Source organism: Anomaloglossus baeobatrachus, chromosome 12 (genome assembly GCF_048569485.1).
Source record: "Anomaloglossus baeobatrachus isolate aAnoBae1 chromosome 12, aAnoBae1.hap1, whole genome shotgun sequence".
Taxonomy (NCBI): domain Eukaryota; kingdom Metazoa; phylum Chordata; class Amphibia; order Anura; family Aromobatidae; genus Anomaloglossus; species Anomaloglossus baeobatrachus.
Window position 1 is genome coordinate 131,180,154 of NC_134364.1, and position 24,049 is coordinate 131,204,202.

Consider the following 24,049-nt stretch of genomic DNA (forward strand, 5'->3'; position numbering starts at 1 on the left):
AAGGAGGGACGCGCAGTCGGCAAGCCTTCCAGGAAGTCCGGCGAATCCTCATGTGGGTGGAGGACACAGCATCCACCATTTCCGCAGTTCACATCCCGGGCGTAGAAAACTGGGAAGCAGACTTCCTCAGTCGCCAGGGTATGGACGCAGGGGAATGGTCCCTTCACCCGGACGTGTTTCAGGAAATCTGTCGCCGCTGGGGGGTGCCGGACGTCGACCTAATGGCGTCTCGGCACAACAACAAGGTCCCGGCATTTATGGCACGATCGCGCGATCACAGAGCTCTGGCGGCAGACGCCTTAGTGCAAGATTGGTCGCAGTTCCGGCTCACATATGTGTTTCCACCTCTGGCACTCTTGCCCAGAGTACTGCGCAAAAAAAAAAAAAAAAAAATCAGATCCGATTGCAGCCGCGTCATACTCGTCGCCCCAGACTGGCCGAGGAGATCGTGGTATCCGGATCTGTGGCATCTCACGGTCGGTCGACCGTGGTCACTGCCAGACCGACCAGACTTACTGTCCCAAGGGCCGTTTTTCCATCGGAATTCTGCGGCCCTGAACCTGACTGTGTGGCCATTGAGTCCTGGATCCTAGCGTCCGCAGGATTATCTCAAGGAGTCGTAGCCACAATGAGACAAGCTAGGAAGTCTACGTCTGCTAAGATCTACCACAGAACGTGGAAGATTTTCTTATCCTGGTGCTCTGCACAGAGAGTATCCCCTTGGCCATTTGCATTGCCCACCTTTCTTTCCTTCCTGCAATCGGGGTTGGAAAAGGGCTTGTCGCTCAGCTCCCTTAAAGGGCAAGTCTCGGCACTATCCGTGTTTTTTCAGAAGCGTCTAGCACGTCTTCCTAAGGTGCGCACGTTCCTGCAGGGGGTCTGTCATATTGTGCCCCCGTACAGGCGGCCGTTAGATCCATGGGATCTGAACAGGGTACTAGTTGCTCTCCAGAAGCCGCCTTTCGAGCCTCTGAAGGAAGTTTCCTTTTCTCGCCTGTCACAGAAAGTGGCGTTTCTTGTTGCGATCACATCGCTTCGGCGAGTGTCGGAGCTGGCAGCTCTGTCATCCAAGGCTCCCTTCCTGGTGTTCCACCAGGACAAGGTAGTGCTGCGCCCCATTCCGGAGTTTCTCCCTAAGGTCGTATCCTCGTTTCATCTTAATCAGGATATATCCTTGCCTTCCTTTTGTCCTCATCCGGTTCACCGGTATGAAAAGGACTTACGTTTGCTAGATCTGGTGAGAGCACTCAGAATCTACATTTCCCGCACGGCGCCCATGCGCCGTTCCGATGCACTTTTTGTCCTTGTCGCTGGTCCGCGCAAGGGGTTGCAGGCTTCTAAAGCCACCCTGGCTCGATGGATCAAAGAACCAATTCTAGAGGCCTACCGTTCTGCGGGGCTTCCGGTTCCTTCAGGGCTAAAAGCCCACTCAACCAGAGCCGTGGGTGCGTCCTGGGCATTACGACACCAGGCTTCGGCTCAACAAGTGTGCCAGGCAGCTACCTGGTCGAGTCTGCACACTTTCACCAAGCATTATCAGGTGCATACCTATGCTTCGGCGGATGCCAGCTTAGGTAGAAGAGTCCTGCAGGCGGCAGTGACACCCCCGTAGGGGAGGGCTGTTTTGCAGCTCTAACATGAGGTATCTCTTTACCCACCCAGGGACAGCTTTTGGACGTCCCAATCGTCTGGGTCTCCCAATAGAGCGCTGAAGAAGAAGGGAATTTTGTTACTTACCGTAAATTCCTTTTCTTCTAGCTCTTATTGGGAGACCCAGCACCCGCCCTGTTGTCCTTCGGGATTTTTTTGTTGTTTGCGGGTACACATGTTGTTCATGTTGAACGGTTTTTCAGTTCTCCGACGTTATTCGGAGTCAATTTGTTTAAACCAGTTATTGGCTTCCTCCTTCTTGCTTTGGCACTAAAACTGGAGAACCCGTGATACCACGGGGGGGTATAGCCAGAAGGGGAGGGGCCTTGCACTTTTTAGTGTAGTGCTTTGTGTGGCCTCCGGAGGGCAGTAGCTATACCCCAATCGTCTGGGTCTCCCAATAAGAGCTAGAAGAAAAGGAATTTACGGTAAGTAACAAAATTCCCTTCTTTATTGAAACAGCAAAACACAACATAGTTATTGACACATTTCTGGAATCAGGGTCTCTTCCCCTACATCATGCTGCTATCAGATTACATAGCAAAAACCTGCTGACAGATTCCCTTGAGGTTAGGACACTCATTGGGACCTAAACTTGCATATGAAGCTTTGGATGCAGGTGCCTTTTTTATCTGAAGGAATAAGTGTATTTTGTTTTTCTCCTTCCTAGCTCTGGGCCCTGCTGCATTTCATTATGCCGACATTGTTCGATTCTCATGATGAGTTTAACGAGTGGTTTTCCAAGGACATAGAGAGCCACGCGGAGAACAAGTCTGCCATTGATGAGAGTAAGTCACTCTGGGGCTTTGTTTGCCACATTCATTCCTGGTCCCTGGGTCAGGCTGGTCCCTGTTTGCCATGTTCATTCCTTACAGGCACCTCCAAGCAGAATAAGACAAGTGTTAATGGGTGCAAGACGTCATCACTATTGCATATATAAACAAGAAAACACATCTGCATTTTTTATTTTTTTATTAACCAATTTTGTATTGCAGTAATAGCATTTCTATTTCCTATGTTCATTGTTTGCATATGATAGCATAATGCAGAGTGCAGCTGTTTTTTCCTTACAATGCACACTGACAGTGCACTCTGCCGGCTCGTCACTTCTAATTCGAGCCAATGAGGGAGTGCACTGACACTGTGCACTGTGCATAATATTGCACAATGACGACATCCTACTGAGCATACGTCAGAATTGACAACTGATGCGTGCCCAGTCCCTGAAACAGACGTCAATGTTGACCTTTCTTTTCAAGCTGGTCCCAGAGGCCGACGTCCTGTTTGAGTATCCCAGCATGCACTGGGGATTCTCAAATGGAGCATCATCAAAAAAGAAATGTGCAAAAAAAAAATAAAGCAGTTAGATTAGAGAGGGAATGATAGCTTTTCTAATATTCCTTATTAATTAAATTAAAAATTCTCTATCAAGTTATTCCAGTAAATAGGAGGGAAATGGTTGTTATTGAGTGTTGAGTATGAGCGCCATGTTCTTCAATCCTTGCAGTATCATCAGTGAGGGTATCAATGGCTGCCTGTGGTATTATCATCAGTGAGGGTAGCAATGGCTGCCTGTGGTATTATCATCAGTGAGGGTAGCAATGGCTGCCTGTGGTATTATCATCAGTGAGGGTAGCAATGGCTGCCTGTGGTATTATCATCAGTGAGGGTAGCAATGGCTGCCTGTGGTATTATCATCAGTGAGGGTAGCAATGGCTGCCTGTGGTATTATCATCAGTGAGGGTAGTAATGGCTGCCTGTGGTATTATCATCAGTGAGGGTAGTAATGGCTGCCTGTGGTATTATCATCAGTGAGGGTAGCAATGACTGCCTGTGGTATTATCATCAGTGAGGGTAGTAATGGCTGCCTGTGGTATTATCATCAGTGAGGGTAGTAATGGCTGCCTGTGGTATTATCATCAGTGAGGGTAGTAATGGCTGCCTGTGGTATTATCATCAGTGAGGGTAGCAATGGCTGCCTGTGGTATTATCATCAGTGAGGGTAGCAATGGCTGCCTGTGGTATTATCATCAGTGAGGGTAGCAATGGCTGCCTGTGGTATTATCATCAGTGAGGGGTAGTAATGGCTGCCTGTGGTATTATCATCAGTGAGGGTAGTAATGGCTGCCTGTGGTATTATCATCAGTGAGGGTAGTAATGGCTGCCTGTGGTATTATCATCAGTGAGGGTAGTAATGGCTGCCTGTGGTATTATCATCAGTGAGGGTAGCAATGGCTGCCTGTGGTATTATCATCAGTGAGGGTAGTAATGGCTGCCTGTGGTATTATCATCAGTGAGGGTAGTAATGGCTGCCTGTGGTATTATCATCAGTGAGGGTAGTAATGGCTGCCTGTGGTATTATCATCAGTGAGGGTAGTAATGGCTGCCTGTGGTATTATCATCAGTGAGGGTAGCAATGGCTGCCTGTGGTATTATCATCAGTGAGGGTAGCAATGGCTGCCTGTGGTATTATCATCAGTGAGGGTAGTAATGGCTGCCTGTGGTATTATCATCAGTGAGGGTAGTAATGGCTGCCTGTGGTATTATCATCAGTGAGGGTAGTAATGGGCTGCCTGTGGTATTATCATCAGTGAGGGTAGCAATGGCTGCCTGTGGTATTATCATCAGTGAGGGTAGCAATGGCTGCCTGTGGTATTATCATCAGTGAGGGTAGCAATGGCTGCCTGTGGTATTATCATCAGTGAGGGTAGCAATGGCTGCCTGTGGTATTATCATCAGTGAGGGTAGTAATGGCTGCCTGTGGTATTATCATCAGTGAGGGTAGTAATGGCTGCCTGTGGTATTATCATCAGTGAGGGTAGTAATGGCTGCCTGTGGTATTATCATCAGTGAGGGTAGTAATGGCTGCCTGTGGTATTATCATCAGTGAGGGTAGCAATGGCTGCCTGTGGTATTATCATCAGTGAGGGTAGTAATGGCTGCCTGTGGTATTATCATCAGTGAGGGTATTAATGGCTGCCTGTGGTATTATCATCAGTGAGGGTAGCAATGGCTGCCTGTGGTATTATCATCAGTGAGGGTAGTAATGGCTGTCTGTGGTATTATCATCAGTGAGGGTAGTAATGGCTGCCTGTGGTATTATCATCAGTGAGGGTAGCAATGGCTGCCTGTGGTATTATCATCAGTGAGGGTAGTAATGGCTGCCTGTTGTATTATCATCAGTGACGGTAGTAATGGCTGCCTGTGGTATTATCATCAGTGAGGGTAGTAATGGCTGCCTGTGGTATTATCACCAGTGAGGGTAGCAATGGCTGCCTGTGGTATTATCATCAGTGAGGGTAGCAATGGCTGCCTGTGGTATTATCATCAGTGAGGGTAGTAATGGCGGCCTGTGGTATTCTCATCAGTGAGGGTAGTAATGGCTGCCTGTGGTATTATCATCAGTGAGGGTAGTAATGGCTGCCTGTGGTATTATCATCAGTGAGGGTAGTAATGGCTGCCTGTGGTATTATCATCAGTGAGGGTAGTAATGGCTGCCTGTGGTATTATCATCAGTGAGGGTAGCAATGGCTGCCTGTGGTATTATCATCAGTGAGGGTAGTAATGGCTGCCTGTGGTATTATCATCAGTGAGGGTAGTAATGGCTGCCTGTGGTATTATCATCAGTGAGGGTAGCTATGGCTGCCTGTGGTATTATCATCAGTGAGGGTAGTAATGGCTGCCTGTGGTATTATCATCAGTGAGGGTAGTAATGGCTGCCTGTGGTATTATCATCAGTGAGGGTAGCAATGGCTGCCTGTGGTATTATCATCAGTGAGGGTAGTAATGGCTGCCTGTGGTATTATCATAAGTGAGGGTAGCAATGGCTGCCTGTGGTATTATCATCAGTGAGGGTAGCAATGGCTGCCTGTGGTATTATCATCAGTGAGAGTTGTAATGGCTGCCTGTGGTATTATCATCAGTGAGGGTAGCAATGGCTGCCTGTGGTATTATCATCAGTGAGGGTAGTAATGACTGCCTGTGGTATTATCATCAGTGAGGGTAGTAATGGCTGCCTGTGGTATTATCATCAGTGAGGGTAGTAATGGCTGCCTGTGGTATTATCATCAGTGAGGGTAGTAATGGCTGCCTGTGGTATTATCATCAGTGAGGGTAGTAATGGCTGCCTGTGGTATTATCATCAGTGAGGGTAGCAATGGCTGCCTGTGGTATTATCATCAGTGAGGGTAGTAATGGCTGCCTGTGGTATTATCATCAGTGAGGGTAGTAATGGCTGCCTGTGGTATTATCATCAGTGAGGGTAGCAATGGCTGCCTGTGGTATTATCATCAGTGAGGGTAGCAATGGCTGCCTGTGGTATTATCATCAGTGAGGGTAGTAATGGCTGCCTGTGGTATTATCATCAGTGAGGGTAGTAATGGCTGCCTGTGGTATTATCATCAGTGAGGGTAGCAATGGCTGCCTGTGGTATTATCATCAGTGATGGTAGTAATGGCTGCCTGTGGTATTATCATCAGTGAGGGTAGTAATGGCTGCCTGTGGTATTATCATCAGTGAGGGTAGTAATTAATGGCTGCCTGTGGTATTATCATCAGTGAGAGTAGTAATGGCTGCCTGTGGTATTATCATCAGTGAGGGTAGTAATGGCTGCCTGTGGTATTATCATCAGTGAGGGTAGTAATGGCTGCCTGTGGTATTATCATCAGTGAGGGTAGCAATTGCTGCCTGTGGTATTATCATCAGTGAGGGTAGTAATGGCTGCCTGTGGTATTATCATCAGTGAGGGTAGTAATGGCTGCCTGTGGTATTATCATCAGTGAGGGTAGTAATGGCTGCCTGTGGTATTATCATCAGTGAGGGTAGTAATGGCTGCCTGTGGTATTATCATCAGTGAGGGTAGCAATGGCTGCCTGTGGTAGTATCATCAGTGAGGGTAGTAATGGCTGCCTGTGGTATTATCATCAGTGAGGGTAGTAATGGCTGCCTGTGGTATTATCATCAGTGAGGGTAGTAATGGCTGCCTGTGGTATTATCATCAGTGAGGGTAGTAATGGCTGCCTGTGGTATTATCATCAGTGAGGGTAGTAATGGCTGCCTGTGGTATTATCATCAGTGAGGGTAGCAATGGCTGCCTGTGGTATTATCATCAGTGAGGGTAGTAATGGCTGCCTGTGGTATTATCATCAGTGAGGGTAGCAATGGCTGCCTGTGGTATTATCATCAGTGAGGGTAGTAATGGCTGCCTGTGGTATTATCATCAGTGAGGGTAGCAATGGCTGCCTGTGGTATTATCATCAGTGAGGGTAGTAATGGCTGCCTGTGGTATTATCATCAGTGAGGGTAGTAATGGCTGCCTGTGGTTTTATCATCAGTGAGAATAGCAATGGCTGCCTGTGGTATTATCATCAGTGAGGGTAGTAATGGCTGCCTGTGGTATTATCATCAGTGAGGGTAGCAATGGCTGCCTGTGGTATTATCATCAGTGAGGGTAGTAATGGCTGCCTGTGGTATTATCACCAGTGAGGGTAGCAATGGCTGCCTGTGGTATTATCATCAGTGAGGGTAGTAATGGCTGCCTGTGGTATTATCATCAGTGAGAGTTGTAATGGCTGCCTGTGGTATTATCATCAGTGAGGGTAGTAATGGCTGCCTGTGGTATTATCATCAGTGAGGGTAGCAATGGCTGCCTGTGGTATTATCATCAGTGAGGGTAGTAATGGCTGCCTGTGGTATTATCATCAGTGAGGGTAGCAATGGCTGCCTGTGGTATTATCATCAGTGAGGGTAGTAATGGCGGCCTGTGGTATTATCATCAGTGAGGGTAGTAATGGCTGCCTGTGGTATTATCATCAGTGAGGGTAGTAATGGCTGCCTGTGGTATTATCATCAGTGAGGGTAGTAATGGCTGCCTGTGGTATTATCATCAGTGAGGGTAGTAATGGCTGCCTGTGGTATTATCATCAGTGAGGGTAGTAATGGCTGCCTGTGGTATTATCATCAGTGAGGGTAGTAATGGCTGCCTGTGGTATTATCATCAGTGAGGGTAGCAATGGCTGCCTGTGGTATTATCATCAGTGAGGGTAGCAATGGCTGCCTGTGGTATTATCATCAGTGAGGGTAGCAATGGCTGCCTGTGGTATTATCATCAGTGAGGGTAGCAATGGCTGCCTGTGGTATTATCATCAGTGAGGGTAGTAATGGCTGCCTGTGGTATTATCATCAGTGAGAGTAGTAATGGCTGCCTGTGGTATTATCATCAGTGAGGGTAGTAATGGCTGCCTGTGGTATTATCATCAGTGAAGGTAGTAATGGCTGCCTGTGGTATTATCATCAGTGAGGGTAGCAATTGCTGCCTGTGGTATTATCATCAGTGAGGGTAGTAATGGCTGCCTGTGGTATTATCATCAGTGAGGGTAGCAATGGCTGCCTGTGGTATTATCATCAGTGAGGGTAGTAATGGCTGCCTGTGGTATTATCATCAGTGAGGGTAGCAATGGCTGCCTGTGGTATTATCATCAGTGAGGGTAGCAATGGCTGCCTGTGGTATTATCATCAGTGAGGGTAGTAATGGCTGCCTGTGGTATTATCATCAGTGAGGGTAGTAATGGCTGCCTGTGGTATTATCATCAGTGAGGGTAGTAATGGCTGCCTGTGGTATTATCATCAGTGAGGGTAGTAATGGCTGCCTGTGGTATTATCATCAGTGAGGGTAGTAATGGCTGCCTGTGGTATTATCATCAGTGAGGGTAGCAATGGCTGCCTGTGGTATTATCATCAGTGAGGGTAGTAATGGCTGCCTGTGGTATTATCATCAGTGAGGGTAGTAATGGCTGCCTGTGGTATTATCATCAGTGAGGGTAGTAATGGCTGCCTGTGGTATTATCATCAGTGATGGTAGCAATGGCTGCCTGTGGTATTATCATCAGTGAGGGTAGTAATGGCTGCCTGTGGTATTATCATCAGTGAGGGTAGTAATGGCTGCCTGTGGTATTATCATCAGTGAGGGTAGCAATGGCTGCCTGTGGTATTATCATCAGTGAGGGTAGTAATGGCTGCCTGTGGTATTATCATCAGTGAGGGTAGTAATGGCTGCCTGTGGTATTATCATCAGTGAGGGTAGCAATGGCTGCCTGTGGTATTATCATCAGTGAGGGTAGCAATGGCTGCCTGTGGTATTATCATCAGTGAGGGTAGTAATGGCTGCCTGTGGTATTATCATCAGTGAGGGTAGCAATGGCTGCCTGTGGTATTATCATCAGTGAGGGTAGTAATGGCTGCCTGTGGTATTATCATCAGTGAGGGTAGCAATGGCTGCCTGTGGTATTATCATCTGTGAGGTAGCAATGGCTGCCTGTGGTATTATCATCAGTGAGGGTAGTAATGGCTGCCTGTGGTATTATCATCAGTGAGGGGTAGCAATGGCTGCCTGTGGTATTATCATCAGTGAGAGTTGTAATGGCTGCCTGTGGTATTATCATCAGTGAGGGTAGTAATGGCTGCCTGTGGTATTATCATCAGTGAGGGTAGTAATGGCTGCCTGTGGTATTATCATCAGTGAGGGTAGTAATGGCTGTCTGTGGTATTATCATCAGTGAGGGTAGCAATGGCTGCCTGTGGTATTATCATCAGTGAGGGTAGTAATGGCTGCCTGTGGTATTATCATCAGTGAGGGTAGTAATGGCTGCCTGTGGTATTATCATCAGTGAGGGTAGCAATGGCTGCCTGTGGTATTATCATCAGTGAGGGTAGTAATGGCTGCCTGTTGTATTATCATCAGTGACGGTAGTAATGGCTGCCTGTGGTATTATCATCAGTGAGGGTAGTAATGGCTGCCTGTGGTATTATCACCAGTGAGGGTAGCAATGGCTGCCTGTGGTATTATCATCAGTGAGGGTAGCAATGGCTGCCTGTGGTATTATCATCAGTGAGGGTAGTAATGGCTGCCTGTGGTATTATCATCAGTGAGGGTAGTAATGGCTGCCTGTGGTATTATCATCAGTGAGGGTAGTAATGGCTGCCTGTGGTATTATCATCAGTGAGGGTAGTAATGGCTGCCTGTGGTATTATCATCAGTGAGGGTAGCAATGGCTGCCTGTGGTATTATCATCAGTGAGGGTAGCAATGGCTGCCTGTGGTATTCTCATCAGTGAGGGTAGTAATGGCTGCCTGTGGTATTATCATCAGTGAGGGGTAGCAATGGCTGCCTGTGGTATTCTCATCAGTGAGGGTAGTAATGGCTGCCTGTGGTATTATCATCAGTGAGGGTAGTAATGGCTGCCTGTGGTATTATCATCAGTGAGGGTAGTAATGGCTGCCTGTGGTATTATCATCAGTGAGGGTAGCAATGGCTGCCTGTGGTATTATCATCAGTGAGGGTAGCAATGGCTGCCTGTGGTATTATCATCAGTGAGGGTAGTAATGGCGGCCTGTGGTATTCTCATCAGTGAGGGTACTAATGGCTGCCTGTGGTATTCTCATCAGTGAGGGTAGCAATGGCTGCCTGTGGTATTATCATCAGTGAGAGTTGTAATGGCTGCCTGTGGTATTATCATCAGTGAGGGTAGTAATGGCTGCCTGTGGTATTATCATCAGTGAGGGTAGTAATGGCTGCCTGTGGTATTATCATCAGTGAGGGTAGTAATGGCTGCCTGTGGTATTATCATCAGTGAGGGTAGCAATGGCTGCCTGTGGTATTATCATCAGTGAGGGTAGTAATGGCTGCCTGTGGTATTATCATCAGTGAGGGTAGTAATGGCTGCCTGTGGTATTATCATCAGTGAGGGTAGCAATGGCTGCCTGTGGTATTATCATCAGTGAGGGTAGTAATGGCTGCCTGTTGTATTATCATCAGTGACGGTAGTAATGGCTGCCTGTGGTATTATCATCAGTGAGGGTAGTAATGGCTGCCTGTGGTATTATCACCAGTGAGGGTAGCAATGGCTGCCTGTGGTATTATCATCAGTGAGGGTAGCAATGGCTGCCTGTGGTATTATCATCAGTGAGGGTAGTAATGGCGGCCTGTGGTATTCTCATCAGTGAGGGTAGTAATGGCTGCCTGTGGTATTATCATCAGTGAGGGTAGTAATGGATGCCTGTGGTATTATCATCAGTGAGGGTAGTAATGGCTGCCTGTGGTATTATCATCAGTGAGGGTAGCAATGGCTGCCTGTGGTATTATCATCAGTGAGGGTAGCAATGGCTGCCTGTGGTATTATCATCAGTGAGGGTAGTAATGGCGGCCTGTGGTATTATCATCAGTGAGGGTAGTAATGGCTGCCTGTGGTATTATCATCAGTGAGGGTAGTAATGGCTGCCTGTGGTATTATCATCAGTGAGGGTAGCAATGGCTGCCTGTGGTATTATCACCAGTGAGGGTAGCAATGGCTGCCTGTGGTATTATCATCAGTGAGGGTAGCAATGGCTGCCTGTGGTATTATCATCAGTGAGGGTCAGTAATGGCTGCCTGTGGTATTATCATCAGTGAGAGTAGTAATGGCTGCCTGTGGTATTATCATCAGTGAGGGTAGTAATGGCTGCCTGTGGTATTATCATCAGTGAGGGTAGTAATGGCTGCCTGTGGTATTATCATCAGTGAGGGTAGCAATTGCTGCCTGTGGTATTATCATCAGTGAGGGTAGTAATGGCTGCCTGTGGTTTTATCATCAGTGAGGGTAGCAATGGCTGCCTGTGGTATTATCATCAGTGAGGGTAGTAATGGCTGCCTGTGGTATTATCATCAGTGAGGGTAGTAATGGCTGCCTGTGGTATTATCATCAGTGAGGGTAGCAATGGCTGCCTGTGGTATTATCATCAGTGAGGGTAGTAATGGCTGCCTGTGGTATTATCATCAGTGAGGGTAGCAATGGCTGCCTGTGGTATTATCATCAGTGAGGGTAGTAATGGCTGCCTGTGGTATTATCATCAGTGAGGGTAGTAATGGCTGCCTGTGGTATTATCATCAGTGAGGGTAGCTATGGCTGCCTGTGGTATTATCATCAGTGAGGGTAGTAATGGCTGCCTGTGGTATTATCATCAGTGAGGGTAGTAATGGCTGCCTGTGGTATTATCATCAGTGAGGGTAGCAATGGCTGCCTGTGGTATTATCATCAGTGAGGGTAGTAATGGCTGCCTGTGGTATTATCATCAGTGAGGGTAGCAATGGCTGCCTGTGGTATTATCATCAGTGAGGGTAGCAATGGCTGCCTGTGGTATTATCATCAGTGAGAGTTTTAATGGCTGCCTGTGGTATTATCATCAGTGAGGGTAGTAATGGCTGCCTGTGGTATTATCATCAGTGAGGGTAGTAATGGCTGCCTGTGGTATTATCATCAGTGAGGGTAGTAATGGCTGCCTGTGGTATTATCATCAGTGAGGGTAGTAATGGCTGCCTGTGGTATTATCATCAGTGAGGGTAGCAATGGCTGCCTGTGGTATTATCATCAGTGAGAGTTGTAATGGCTGCCTGTGGTATTATCATCAGTGAGGGTAGTAATGGCTGCCTGTGGTATTATCATCAGTGAGGGTAGCAATGGCTGCCTGTGGTATTATCATCAGTGAGGGTAGCAATGGCTGCCTGTGGTATTATCATCAGTGAGGGTAGTAATGGCTGCCTGTGGTATTATCATCAGTGAGGGTAGTAATGGCTGCCTGTGGTATTATCATCAGTGAGGGTAGCAATGGCTGCCTGTGGTATTATCATCAGTGAGGGTAGTAATGGCTGCCTGTGGTATTATCATCAGTGAGGGTAGCAATGGCTGCCTGTGGTAGTTATCATCAGTGAGGGTAGCAATGGCTGCCTGTGGTATTATCATCAGTGAGGGTAGCAATGGCTGCCTGTGGTATTATCATCAGTGAGGGTAGTAATGGCTGCCTGTGGTAGTATCATCAGTGAGGGTAGTAATGGCTGCCTGTGGTATTATCATCAGTGAGGGTAGTAATGGCTGCCTGTGGTATTATCATCAGTGAGGGTAGTAATGGCTGCCTGTGGTATTATCATCAGTGAGGGTAGTAATAATGGCTGCCTGTGGTATTATCATCAGTGAGGGTAGTAATGGCTGCCTGTGGTATTATCATCAGTGAGGGTAGTAATGGCTGCCTGTGGTATTATCATCAGTGAGGGTAGTAATGGCTGCCTGTGGTATTATCATCAGTGAGGGTAGCAATTGCTGCCTGTGGTATTATCATCAGTGAGGGTAGTAATGGCTGCCTGTGGTATTATCATCAGTGAGGGTAGTAATGGCTGCCTGTGGTATTATCATCAGTGAGGGTAGTAATGGCTGCCTGTGGTATTATCATCAGTGAGGGTAGTAATGGCTGCCTGTGGTATTATCATCAGTGAGGGTAGCAATGGCTGCCTGTGGTAGTATCATCAGTGAGGGTAGTAATGGCTGCCTGTGGTATTATCATCAGTGAGGGTAGTAATGGCTGCCTGTGGTATTATCATCAGTGAGGGTAGTAATGGCTGCCTGTGGTATTATCATCAGTGAGGGTAGTAATGGCTGCCTGTGGTATTATCATCAGTGAGGGTAGTAATGGCTGCCTGTGGTATTATCATCAGTGAGGGTAGCAATGGCTGCCTGTGGTATTATCATCAGTGAGGGTAGTAATGGCTGCCTGTGGTATTATCATCAGTGAGGGTAGTAATGGCTGCCTGTGGTATTATCATCAGTGAGGGTAGCAATGGCTGCCTGTGGTATTATCATCAGTGAGGGTAGTAATGGCTGCCTGTGGTATTATCATCAGTGAGGGTAGCAATGGCTGCCTGTGGTATTATCATCAGTGAGGGTAGCAATGGCTGCCTGTGGTATTATCATCAGTGAGGGTAGCAATGGCTGCCTGTGGTATTATCATCAGTGAGGGTAGTAATGGCTGCCTGTGGTATTATCATCAGTGAGGGTAGTAATGGCTGCCTGTGGTATTATCATCAGTGAGGGTAGCAATGGCTGCCTGTGGTAGTATCATCAGTGAGGGTAGTAATGGCTGCCTGTGGTATTATCATCAGTGAGGGTAGTAATGGCTGCCTGTGGTATTATCATCAGTGAGGGTAGTAATGGCTGCCTGTGGTATTATCATCAGTGAGGGTAGAAATGGCTGCCTGTGGTATTATCATCAGTGAGGGTAGTAATGGCTGCCTGTGGTATTATCATCAGTGAGGGTAGTAATGGCTGCCTGTGGTATTATCATCAGTGAGGGTAGTAATGGCTGCCTGTGGTATTATCATCAGTGAGGGTAGTAATGGCTGCCTGTGGTATTATCATCAGTGAGGGTAGCAATGGCTGCCTGTGGTATTATCATCAGTGAGGGTAGTAATGGCTGCCTGTGGTATTATCATCAGTGAGGGTAGTAATGGCTGCCTGTGGTATTATCATCAGTGAGGGTAGTAATGGCTGCCTGTGGTATTATCATCAGTGAGGGTAGTAATGGCTGCCTGTGGTATTATCATCAGTGAGGGTAGCAATGGCTGCCTGTGGTATTATCATCAGTGAGGGTAGCAATGGCTGCCTGTGGTATTATCATCAGTGAGGGTAGTAATGGCTGCCTGTGGTATTATCATCAGTGAGGGTAGCAATGGCTGCCTGTGGTATTATCATCAGTGAGGGTAGTAATGGCTGCCTGTGGTAGTATCATCAGTGAGGGTAGCAATGGCTGCCTGTGGTAGTATCATCAGTGAGGGTAGCAATGGCTGCCTGTGGTATTATCATCAGTGAGGGTAGCAATGGCTGCCTGTGGTAGTATCATCAGTGATGGTAGTAATGGCTGCCTGTGGTATTATCATCAGTGAGGGTAGTAATGGCTGCCTGTGGTATTATCATCAGTGAGGGTAGTAATGGCTGCCTGTGGTAGTATCATCAGTGAGGGTAGCAATGGCTGCCTGTGGTAGTATCATCAGTGAGGGTAGCAATGGCTGCCTGTGGTATTATCATCAGTGAGGGTAGCAATGGCTGCCTGTGGTAGTATCATCAGTGAGGGTAGCAATGGCTGCCTGTGGTAGTATCATCAGTGAGGGTAGTAATGGCTGCCTGTGGTATTATCATCAGTGAGGGTAGTAATGGCTGCCTGTGGTATTATCATCAGTGAGGGTAGTAATGGCTGCCTGTGGTATTATCATCAGTGAGGGTAGCAATTGCTGCCTGTGGTATTATCATCAGTGAGGGTAGTAATGGCTGCCTGTGGTATTATCATCAGTGAGGGTAGCAATGGCTGCCTGTGGTATTATCATCAGTGAGGGTAGCAATGGCTGCCTGTGGTATTATCATCAGTGAGGGTAGTAATGGCTGCCTGTGGTAGTATCATCAGTGAGGGTAGTAATGGCTGCCTGTGGTAGTATCATCAGTGAGGGTAGTAATGGCTGCCTGTGGTATTATCATCAGTGAGGGTAGTAATGGCTGCCTGTGGTATTATCATCAGTGAGGGTAGTAATGGCTGCCTGTGCTATTATCATCAGTGAGGGTAGCAATGGCTGCCTGTGGTATTATCATCAGTGAGGGTAGTAATGGCTGCCTGTGGTATTATCATCAGTGAGGGTAGTAATGGCTGCCTGTGGTAGTATCATCAGTGAGGGTAGTAATGGCTGCCTGTGGTATTATCATCAGTGAGGGTAGTAATGGCTGCCTGTGGTATTATCATCAGTGAGGGTAGTAATGGCTGCCTGTGGTATTATCATCAGTGAGGGTAGCAATGGCTGCCTGTGGTATTATCATCAGTGAGGGTAGTAATGGCTGCCTGTGGTATTATCATCAGTGAGGGTAGTAATGGCTGCCTGTGGTATTATCATCAGTGAGGGTAGTAATGGCTGCCTGTGGTATTATCATCAGTGAGGGTAGTAATGGCTGCCTGTGGTATTATCATCAGTGAGGGTAGTAATGGCTGCCTGTGGTAGTATCATCAGTGAGGGTAGTAATGGCTGCCTGTGGTATTATCATCAGTGAGGGTAGTAATGGCTGCCTGTGGTATTATCATCAGTGAGGGTAGCAATGGCTGCCTGTGGTATTATCATCAGTGAGGGTAGTAATGGCTGCCTGTGGTAGTATCATCAGTGAGGGTAGCAATGGCTGCCTGTGGTAGTATCATCAGTGAGGGTAGCAATGGCTGCCTGTGGTATTATCATCAGTGAGGGTAGCAATGGCTGCCTGTGGTAGTATCATCAGTGATGGTAGTAATGGCTGCCTGTGGTATTATCATCAGTGAGGGTAGTAATGGCTGCCTGTGGTATTATCATCAGTGAGGGTAGTAATGGCTGCCTGTGGTAGTATCATCAGTGAGGGTAGCAATGGCTGCCTGTGGTAGTATCATCAGTGAGGGTAGCAATGGCTGCCTGTGGTATTATCATCAGTGAGGGTAGCAATGGCTGCCTGTGGTAGTATCATCAGTGAGGGTAGCAATGGCTGCCTGTGGTAGTATCATCAGTGAGGGTAGTAATGGCTGCCTGTGGTATTATCATCAGTGAGGGTAGTAATGGCTGCCTGTGGTATTATCATCAGTGAGGGTAGTAATGGCTGCCTGTGGTATTATCATCAGTGAGGGTAGCAATTGCTGCCTGTGGTATTATCATCAGTGAGGGTAGTAATGGCTGCCTGTGGTATTATCATCAGTGAGGGTAGCAATGGCTGCCTGTGGTATTATCATCAGTGAGGGTAGTAATGGCTGCCTGTGGTATTATCATCAGTGAGGGTAGTAATGGCTGCCTGTGGTATTATCATCAGTGAGGGTAGTAATGGCTGCCTGTGGTAGTATCATCAGTGAGGGTAGTAATGGCTGCCTGTGGTAGTATCATCAGTGAGGGTAGTAATGGCTGCCTGTGGTATTATCATCAGTGAGGGTAGTAATGGCTGCCTGTGGTATTATCATCAGTGAGGGTAGTAATGGCTGCCTGTGGTATTATCATCAGTGAGGGTAGCAATGGCTGCCTGTGGTATTATCATCAGTGAGGGTAGTAATGGCTGCCTGTGGTATTATCATCAGTGAGGGTAGTAATGGCTGCCTGTGGTATTATCATCAGTGAGGGTAGTAATGGCTGCCTGTGGTATTATCATCAGTGAGGGTAGTAATGGCTGCCTGTGGTATTATCATCAGTGAGGGTAGTAATGGCTGCCTGTGGTATTATCATCAGTGAGGGTAGCAATGGCTGCCTGTGGTATTATCATCAGTGAGGGTAGTAATGGCTGCCTGTGGTATTATCATCAGTGAGGGTAGTAATGGCTGCCTGTGGTATTATCATCAGTGAGGGTAGTAATGGCTGCCTGTGGTATTATCATCAGTGAGGGTAGTAATGGCTGCCTGTGGTATTATCATCAGTGAGGGTAGCAATGGCTGCCTGTGGTATTATCATCAGTGAGGGTAGCAATGGCTGCCTGTGGTATTATCATCAGTGAGGGTAGCAATGGCTGCCTGTGGTATTATCATCAGTGAGGGTAGTAATGGCTGCCTGTGGTATTATCATCAGTGAGGGTAGTAATGGCTGCCTGTGGTAGTATCATCAGTGAGGGTAGTAATGGCTGCCTGTGGTATTATCATCAGTGAGGGTAGTAATGGCTGCCTGTGGTAGTATCATCAGTGAGGGTAGTAATGGCTGCCTGTGGTATTATCATCAGTGAGGGTAGCAATGGCTGCCTGTGGTATTATCATCAGTGAGGGTAGTAATGGCTGCCTGTGGTATTATCATCAGTTAGGGTAGCAATGGCTGTCTGTGGTATTATCATCAGTGAGGGTAGCAATGGCTGCCTGTGGTATTATCATCAGTGAGGGTAGCAATGGCTGCCTGTGGTATTATCATCAGTGAGGGTAGTAATGGCTGCCTGTGGTATTATCATCAGTGAGGGTAGCAATGGCTGCCTGTGGTATTATCATCAGTGAGGGTAGTAATGGCTGCCTGTGGTATTATCATCAGTGAGGGTAGTAATGGCTGCCTGTGGTATTATCATCAGTGAGGGTAGCAATGGCTGCCTGTGGTATTATCATCAGTGAGGGTAGTAATGGCTGCCTGTGGTAGTATCATCAGTGAGGGTAGCAATGGCTGCCTGTGGTAGTATCATCAGTGAGGGTAGTAATGGCTGCCTGTGGTATTATCATCAGTGAGGGTAGCAATGGCTGCCTGTGGTATTATCATCAGTGAGGGTAGTAATGGCTGCCTGTGGTATTATCATCAGTGAGGGTAGTAATGGCTGCCTGTGGTATTATCATCAGTGAGGGTAGTAATGGCTGCCTGTGGTAGTATCATCAGTGAGGGTAGTAATGGCTGCCTGTGGTATTATCATCAGTGAGGGTAGTAATGGCTGCCTGTGGTATTATCATCAGTGAGGGTAGCAATGGCTGCCTGTGGTATTATCATCAGTGAGGGTAGTAATGGCTGCCTGTGGTAGTATCATCAGTGAGGGTAGCAATGGCTGCCTGTGGTAGTATCATCAGTGAGGGTAGCAATGGCTGCCTGTGGTATTATCATCAGTGAGGGTAGCAATGGCTGCCTGTGGTAGTATCATCAGTGATGGTAGTAATGGCTGCCTGTGGTATTATCATCAGTGAGGGTAGTAATGGCTGCCTGTGGTATTATCATCAGTGAGGGTAGTAATGGCTGCCTGTGGTAGTATCATCAGTGAGGGTAGCAATGGCTGCCTGTGGTAGTATCATCAGTGAGGGTAGCAATGGCTGCCTGTGGTATTATCATCAGTGAGGGTAGCAATGGCTGCCTGTGGTAGTATCATCAGTGAGGGTAGCAATGGCTGCCTGTGGTAGTATCATCAGTGAGGGTAGTAATGGCTGCCTGTGGTATTATCATCAGTGAGGGTAGTAATGGCTGCCTGTGGTATTATCATCAGTGAGGGTAGTAATGGCTGCCTGTGGTATTATCATCAGTGAGGGTAGCAATTGCTGCCTGTGGTATTATCATCAGTGAGGGTAGTAATGGCTGCCTGTGGTATTATCATCAGTGAGGGTAGCAATGGCTGCCTGTGGTATTCTCATCAGTGAGGGTAGTAATGGCTGCCTGTGGTATTATCATCAGTGAGGGTAGTAATGGCTGCCTGTGGTATTATCATCAGTGAGGGTAGTAATGGCTGCCTGTGGTATTATCATCAGTGAGGGTAGTAATGGCTGCCTGTGGTAGTATCATCAGTGAGGGTAGTAATGGCTGCCTGTGGTATTATCATCAGTGAGGGTAGTAATGGCTGCCTGTGGTATTATCATCAGTGAGGGTAGTAATGGCTGCCTGTGGCTATTATCATCAGTGAGGGTAGCAATGGCTGCCTGTGGTATTATCATCAGTGAGGGTAGTAATGGCTGCCTGTGGTATTATCATCAGTGAGGGTAGTAATGGCTGCCTGTGGTATTATCATCAGTGAGGGTAGTAATGGCTGCCTGTGGTATTATCATCAGTGAGGGTAGTAATGGCTGCCTGTGGTATTATCATCAGTGAGGGTAGTAATGGCTGCCTGTGGTATTATCATCAGTGAGGGTAGCAATGGCTGCCTGTGGTATTATCATCAGTGAGGGTAGTAATGGCTGCCTGTGGTATTATCATCAGTGAGTAATGGCTGCCTGTGGTATTATCATCAGTGAGGGTAGTAATGGCTGCCTGTGGTATTATCATCAGTGAGGGTAGTAATGGCTGCCTGTGGTATTATCATCAGTGAGGGTAGTAATGGCTGCCTGTGGTATTATCATCAGTGAGGGTAGTAATGGCTGCCTGTGGTATTATCATCAGTGAGGGTAGTAATGGCTGCCTGTGGTATTATCATCAGTGAGGGTAGTAATGGCTGCCTGTGGTATTATCATCAGTGAGGGTAGTAATGGCTGCCTGTGGTATTATCATCAGTGAGGGTAGCAATGGCTGCCTGTGGTATTATCATCAGTGAGGGTAGTAATGGCTGCCTGTGGTATTATCATCAGTGAGGGTTAGTAATGGCTGCCTGTGGTATTATCATCAGTGAGGGTAGTAATGGCTGCCTGTGGTATTATCATCAGTGAGGGTAGTAATGGCTGCCTGTGGTATTATCATCAGTGAGGGTAGTAATGGCTGCCTGTGGTATTATCATCAGTGAGGGTAGTAATGGCTGCCTGTGGTATTATCATCAGTGAGGGTAGTAATGGCTGCCTGTGGTATTATCATCAGTGAGGGTAGTAATGGCTGCCTGTGGTATTATCATCAGTGAGGGTAGTAATGGCTGCCTGTGGTATTATCATCAGTGAGGGTAGTAATGGCTGCCTGTGGTATTATCATCAGTGAGGGTAGTAATGGCTGCCTGTGGTATTATCATCAGTGAGGGTAGTAATGGCTGCCTGTGGTATTATCATCAGTGAGGGTAGCAATGGCTGCCTGTGGTATTATCATCAGTGAGGGTAGTAATGGCTGCCTGTGGTATTATCATCAGTGAGGGTAGCAATGGCTGCCTGTGGTATTATCATCAGTGAGGGTAGTAATGGCTGCCTGTGGTATTATCATCAGTGAGGGTAGTAATGGCTGCCTGTGGTATTATCATCAGTGAGGGTAGTAATGGCTGCCTGTGGTATTATCATCAGTGAGGGTAGTAATGGCTGCCTGTGGTATTATCATCAGTGAGGGGTAGTAATGGCTGCCTGTGGTATTATCATCAGTGAGGGTAGTAATGGCTGCCTGTGGTATTATCATCAGTGAGGGTAGCAATGGCTGCCTGTGGTATTATCATCAGTGAGGGTAGTAATGGCTGCCTGTGGTATTATCATCAGTGAGGGTAGTAATGGCTGCCTGTGGTATTATCATCAGTGAGGGTAGTAATGGCTGCCTGTGGTATTATCATCAGTGAGGGTAGTCAATGGCTGCCTGTGGTATTATCATCAGTGAGGGTAGTAATGGCTGCCTGTGGTATTATCATCAGTGAGGGTAGCAATGGCTGCCTGTGGTATTATCATCAGTGAGGGTAGTAATGGCTGCCTGTGGTATTATCATCAGTGAGGGTAGTAATGGCTGCCTGTGGTATTATCATCAGTGAGGGTAGTAATGGCTGCCTGTGGTATTATCATCAGTGAGGGTAGTAATGGCTGCCTGTGGTATTATCATCAGTGAGGGTAGTCAATGGCTGCCTGTGGTATTATCATCAGTGAGGGTAGTAATGGCTGCCTGTGGTATTATCATCAGTGAGGGTAGTAATGGCTGCCTGTGGTATTATCATCAGTGAGGGTAGCAATGGCTGCCTGTGGTATTATCATCAGTGAGGGTAGTAATGGCTGCCTGTGGTATTATCATCAGTGAGGGTAGCAATGGCTGCCTGTGGTATTATCATCAGTGAGGGTAGTAATGGCTGCCTGTGGTATTATCATCAGTGAGGGTAGTAATGGCTGCCTGTGGTATTATCATCAGTGAGGGTAGTAATGGCTGCCTGTGGTATTATCATCAGTGAGGGTAGTAATGGCTGCCTGTGGTATTATCATCAGTGAGGGTAGTAATGGCTGCCTGTGGTATTATCATCAGTGAGGGTAGCAATGGCTGCCTGTGGTATTATCATCAGTGAGGGTAGTAATGGCTGCCTGTGGTATTATCATCAGTGAGGGTAGCAATGGCTGCCTGTGGTATTATCATCAGTGAGGGTAGTAATGGCTGCCTGTGGTATTATCATCAGTGAGGGTAGCAATGGCTGCCTGTGGTATTATCATCAGTGAGGGTAGCAATGGCTGCCTGTGGTATTATCATCAGTGAGGGTAGTAATGGCTGCCTGTGGTATTATCATCAGTGAGGGTAGTAATGGCTGCCTGTGGTATTATCATCAGTGAGGGTAGTAATGGCTGCCTGTGGTATTATCATCAGTGAGGGTAGTAATGGCTGCCTGTGGTATTATCATCAGTGAGGGTAGTAATGGCTGCCTGTGGTATTATCATCAGTGAGGGTAGCAATGGCTGCCTGTGGTATTATCATCAGTGAGGGTAGTAATGGCTGCCTGTGGTATTATCATCAGTGAGGGTAGTAATGGCTGCCTGTGGTATTATCATCAGTGAGGGTAGTAATGGCTGCCTGTGGTATTATCATCAGTGAGGGTAGCAATGGCTGCCTGTGGTATTATCATCAGTGAGGGTAGTAATGGCTGCCTGTGGTATTATCATCAGTGAGGGTAGTAATGGCTGCCTGTGGTATTATCATCAGTGAGGGTAGTAATGGCTGCCTGTGGTATTATCATCAGTGAGGGTAGTAATGGCTGCCTGTGGTATTATCATCAGTGAGGGTAGTAATGGCTGCCTGTGGTATTATCATCAGTGAGGGTAGTAATGGCTGCCTGTGGTATTATCATCAGTGAGGGTAGCAATGGCTGCCTGTGGTATTATCATCAGTGAGGGTAGTAATGGCTGCCTGTGGTATTATCATCAGTGAGGGTAGCAATGGCTGCCTGTGGTATTATCATCAGTGAGGGTAGTAATGGCTGCCTGTGGTATTATCATCAGTGAGGGTAGCAATGGCTGCCTGTGGTATTATCATCAGTGAGGGTAGTAATGGCTGCCTGTGGTATTATCATCAGTGAGGGTAGTAATGGCTGCCTGTGGTATTATCATCAGTGAGGGTAGCAATGGCTGCCTGTGGTATTATCATCAGTGAGGGTAGTAATGGCTGCCTGTGGTATTATCATCAGTGAGGGTAGTAATGGCTGCCTGTGGTATTATCATCAGTGAGGGTAGTAATGGCTGCCTGTGGTATTATCATCAGTGAGGGTAGTAATGGCTGCCTGTGGTATTATCATCAGTGAGGGTAGCAATGGCTGCCTGTGGTATTATCATCAGTGAGGGTAGTAATGGCTGCCTGTGGTATTATCATCAGTGAGGGTAGTAATGGCTGCCTGTGGTATTATCATCAGTGAGGGTAGTAATGGCTGCCTGTGGTATTATCATCAGTGAGGGTAGTAATGGCTGCCTGTGGTATTATCATCAGTGAGGGTAGTAATGGCTGCCTTGTGGTATTATCATCAGTGAGGGTAGTAATGGCTGCCTGTGGTATTATCATCAGTGAGGGTAGTAATGGCTGCCTGTGGTATTATCATCAGTGAGGGTAGTAATGGCTGCCTGTGGTATTATCATCAGTGAGGGTAGTAATGGCTGCCTGTGGTATTATCATCAGTGAGGGTAGTAATGGCTGCCTGTGGTATTATCATCAGTGAGGGTAGTAATGGCTGCCTGTGGTATTATCATCAGTGAGGGTAGTAATGGCTGCCTGTGGTATTCATCAGTGAGGGTAGAATGGCTGCTGTGGTATTCATCAGTGAGCTGCCTGTGGTATTATCATCAGTGAGGGTAGTAATGGCTGCCTGTGGTATTATCATCAGTGAGGGTAGCAATGGCTGCCTGTGGTATTATCATCAGTGAGGGTAGTAATGGCTGCCTGTGGTATTATCATCAGTGAGGGTAGTAATGGCTGCCTGTGGTATTATCATCAGTGAGGGTAGTAATGGCTGCCTGTGGTATTATCATCAGTGAGGGTAGTAATGGCTGCCTGTGGTATTATCATCAGTGAGGGTAGTAATGGCTGCCTGTGGTATTATCATCAGTGAGGGTAGTAATGGCTGCCTGTGGTATTATCATCAGTGAGGGTAGTAATGGCTGCCTGTGGTATTATCATCAGTGAGGGTAGTAATGGCTGCCTGTGGTATTATCATCAGTGAGGGTAGTAATGGCTGCCTGTGGTATTATCATCAGTGAGGGTAGTAATGGCTGCCTGTGGTATTATCATCAGTGAGGGTAGTAATGGCTGCCTGTGGTATTATCATCAGTGAGGGTAGTAATGGCTGCCTGTGGTATTATCATCAGTGAGGGTAGTAATGGCTGCCTGTGGTATTATCATCAGTGAGGGTAGTAATGGCTGCCTGTGGTATTATCATCAGTGAGGGTAGTAATGGCTGCCTGTGGTATTATCATCAGTGAGGGTAGTAATGGCTGCCTGTGGTATTATCATCAGTGAGGGTAGTAATGGCTGCCTGTGGTATTATCATCAGTGAGGGTAGCAATGGCTGCCTGTGGTATTATCATCAGTGAGGGTAGTAATGGCTGCCTGTGGTATTATCATCAGTGAGGGTAGTAATGGCTGCCTGTGGTATTATCATCAGTGAGGGTAGTAATGGCTGCCTGTGGTATTATCATCAGTGAGGGTAGCAATGGCTGCCTGTGGTATTATCATCAGTGAGGGTAGTAATGGCTGCCTGTGGTATTATCATCAGTGAGGGTAGTAATGGCTGCCTGTGGTATTATCATCAGTGAGGGTAGTAATGGCTGCCTGTGGTATTATCATCAGTGAGGGTAGTAATGGCTGCCTGTGGTATTATCATCAGTGAGGGTAGTAATGGCTGCCTGTGGTATTATCATCAGTGAGGGTAGTAATGGCTGCCTGTGGTATTATCATCAGTGAGGGTAGCAATGGCTGCCTGTGGTATTATCATCAGTGAGGGTAGTAATGGCTGCCTGTGGTATTATCATCAGTGAGGGTAGTAATGGCTGC

General features: G+C 47.2%; 1 protein-coding gene across 1 annotated transcript in view; it reads left to right on the forward strand.

The window, feature by feature from the left end:
* Positions 1-24,049, forward strand: part of INO80 (INO80 complex ATPase subunit) — a 322,016-nt gene that overhangs the window by 110,030 nt on the left and 187,937 nt on the right. The window contains exon 18 of the mRNA XM_075331242.1: positions 2,321-2,438. Coding sequence (XP_075187357.1) covers positions 2,321-2,438 — 118 coding nt within the window. The remainder of the gene's footprint in view (positions 1-2,320; positions 2,439-24,049) is intronic.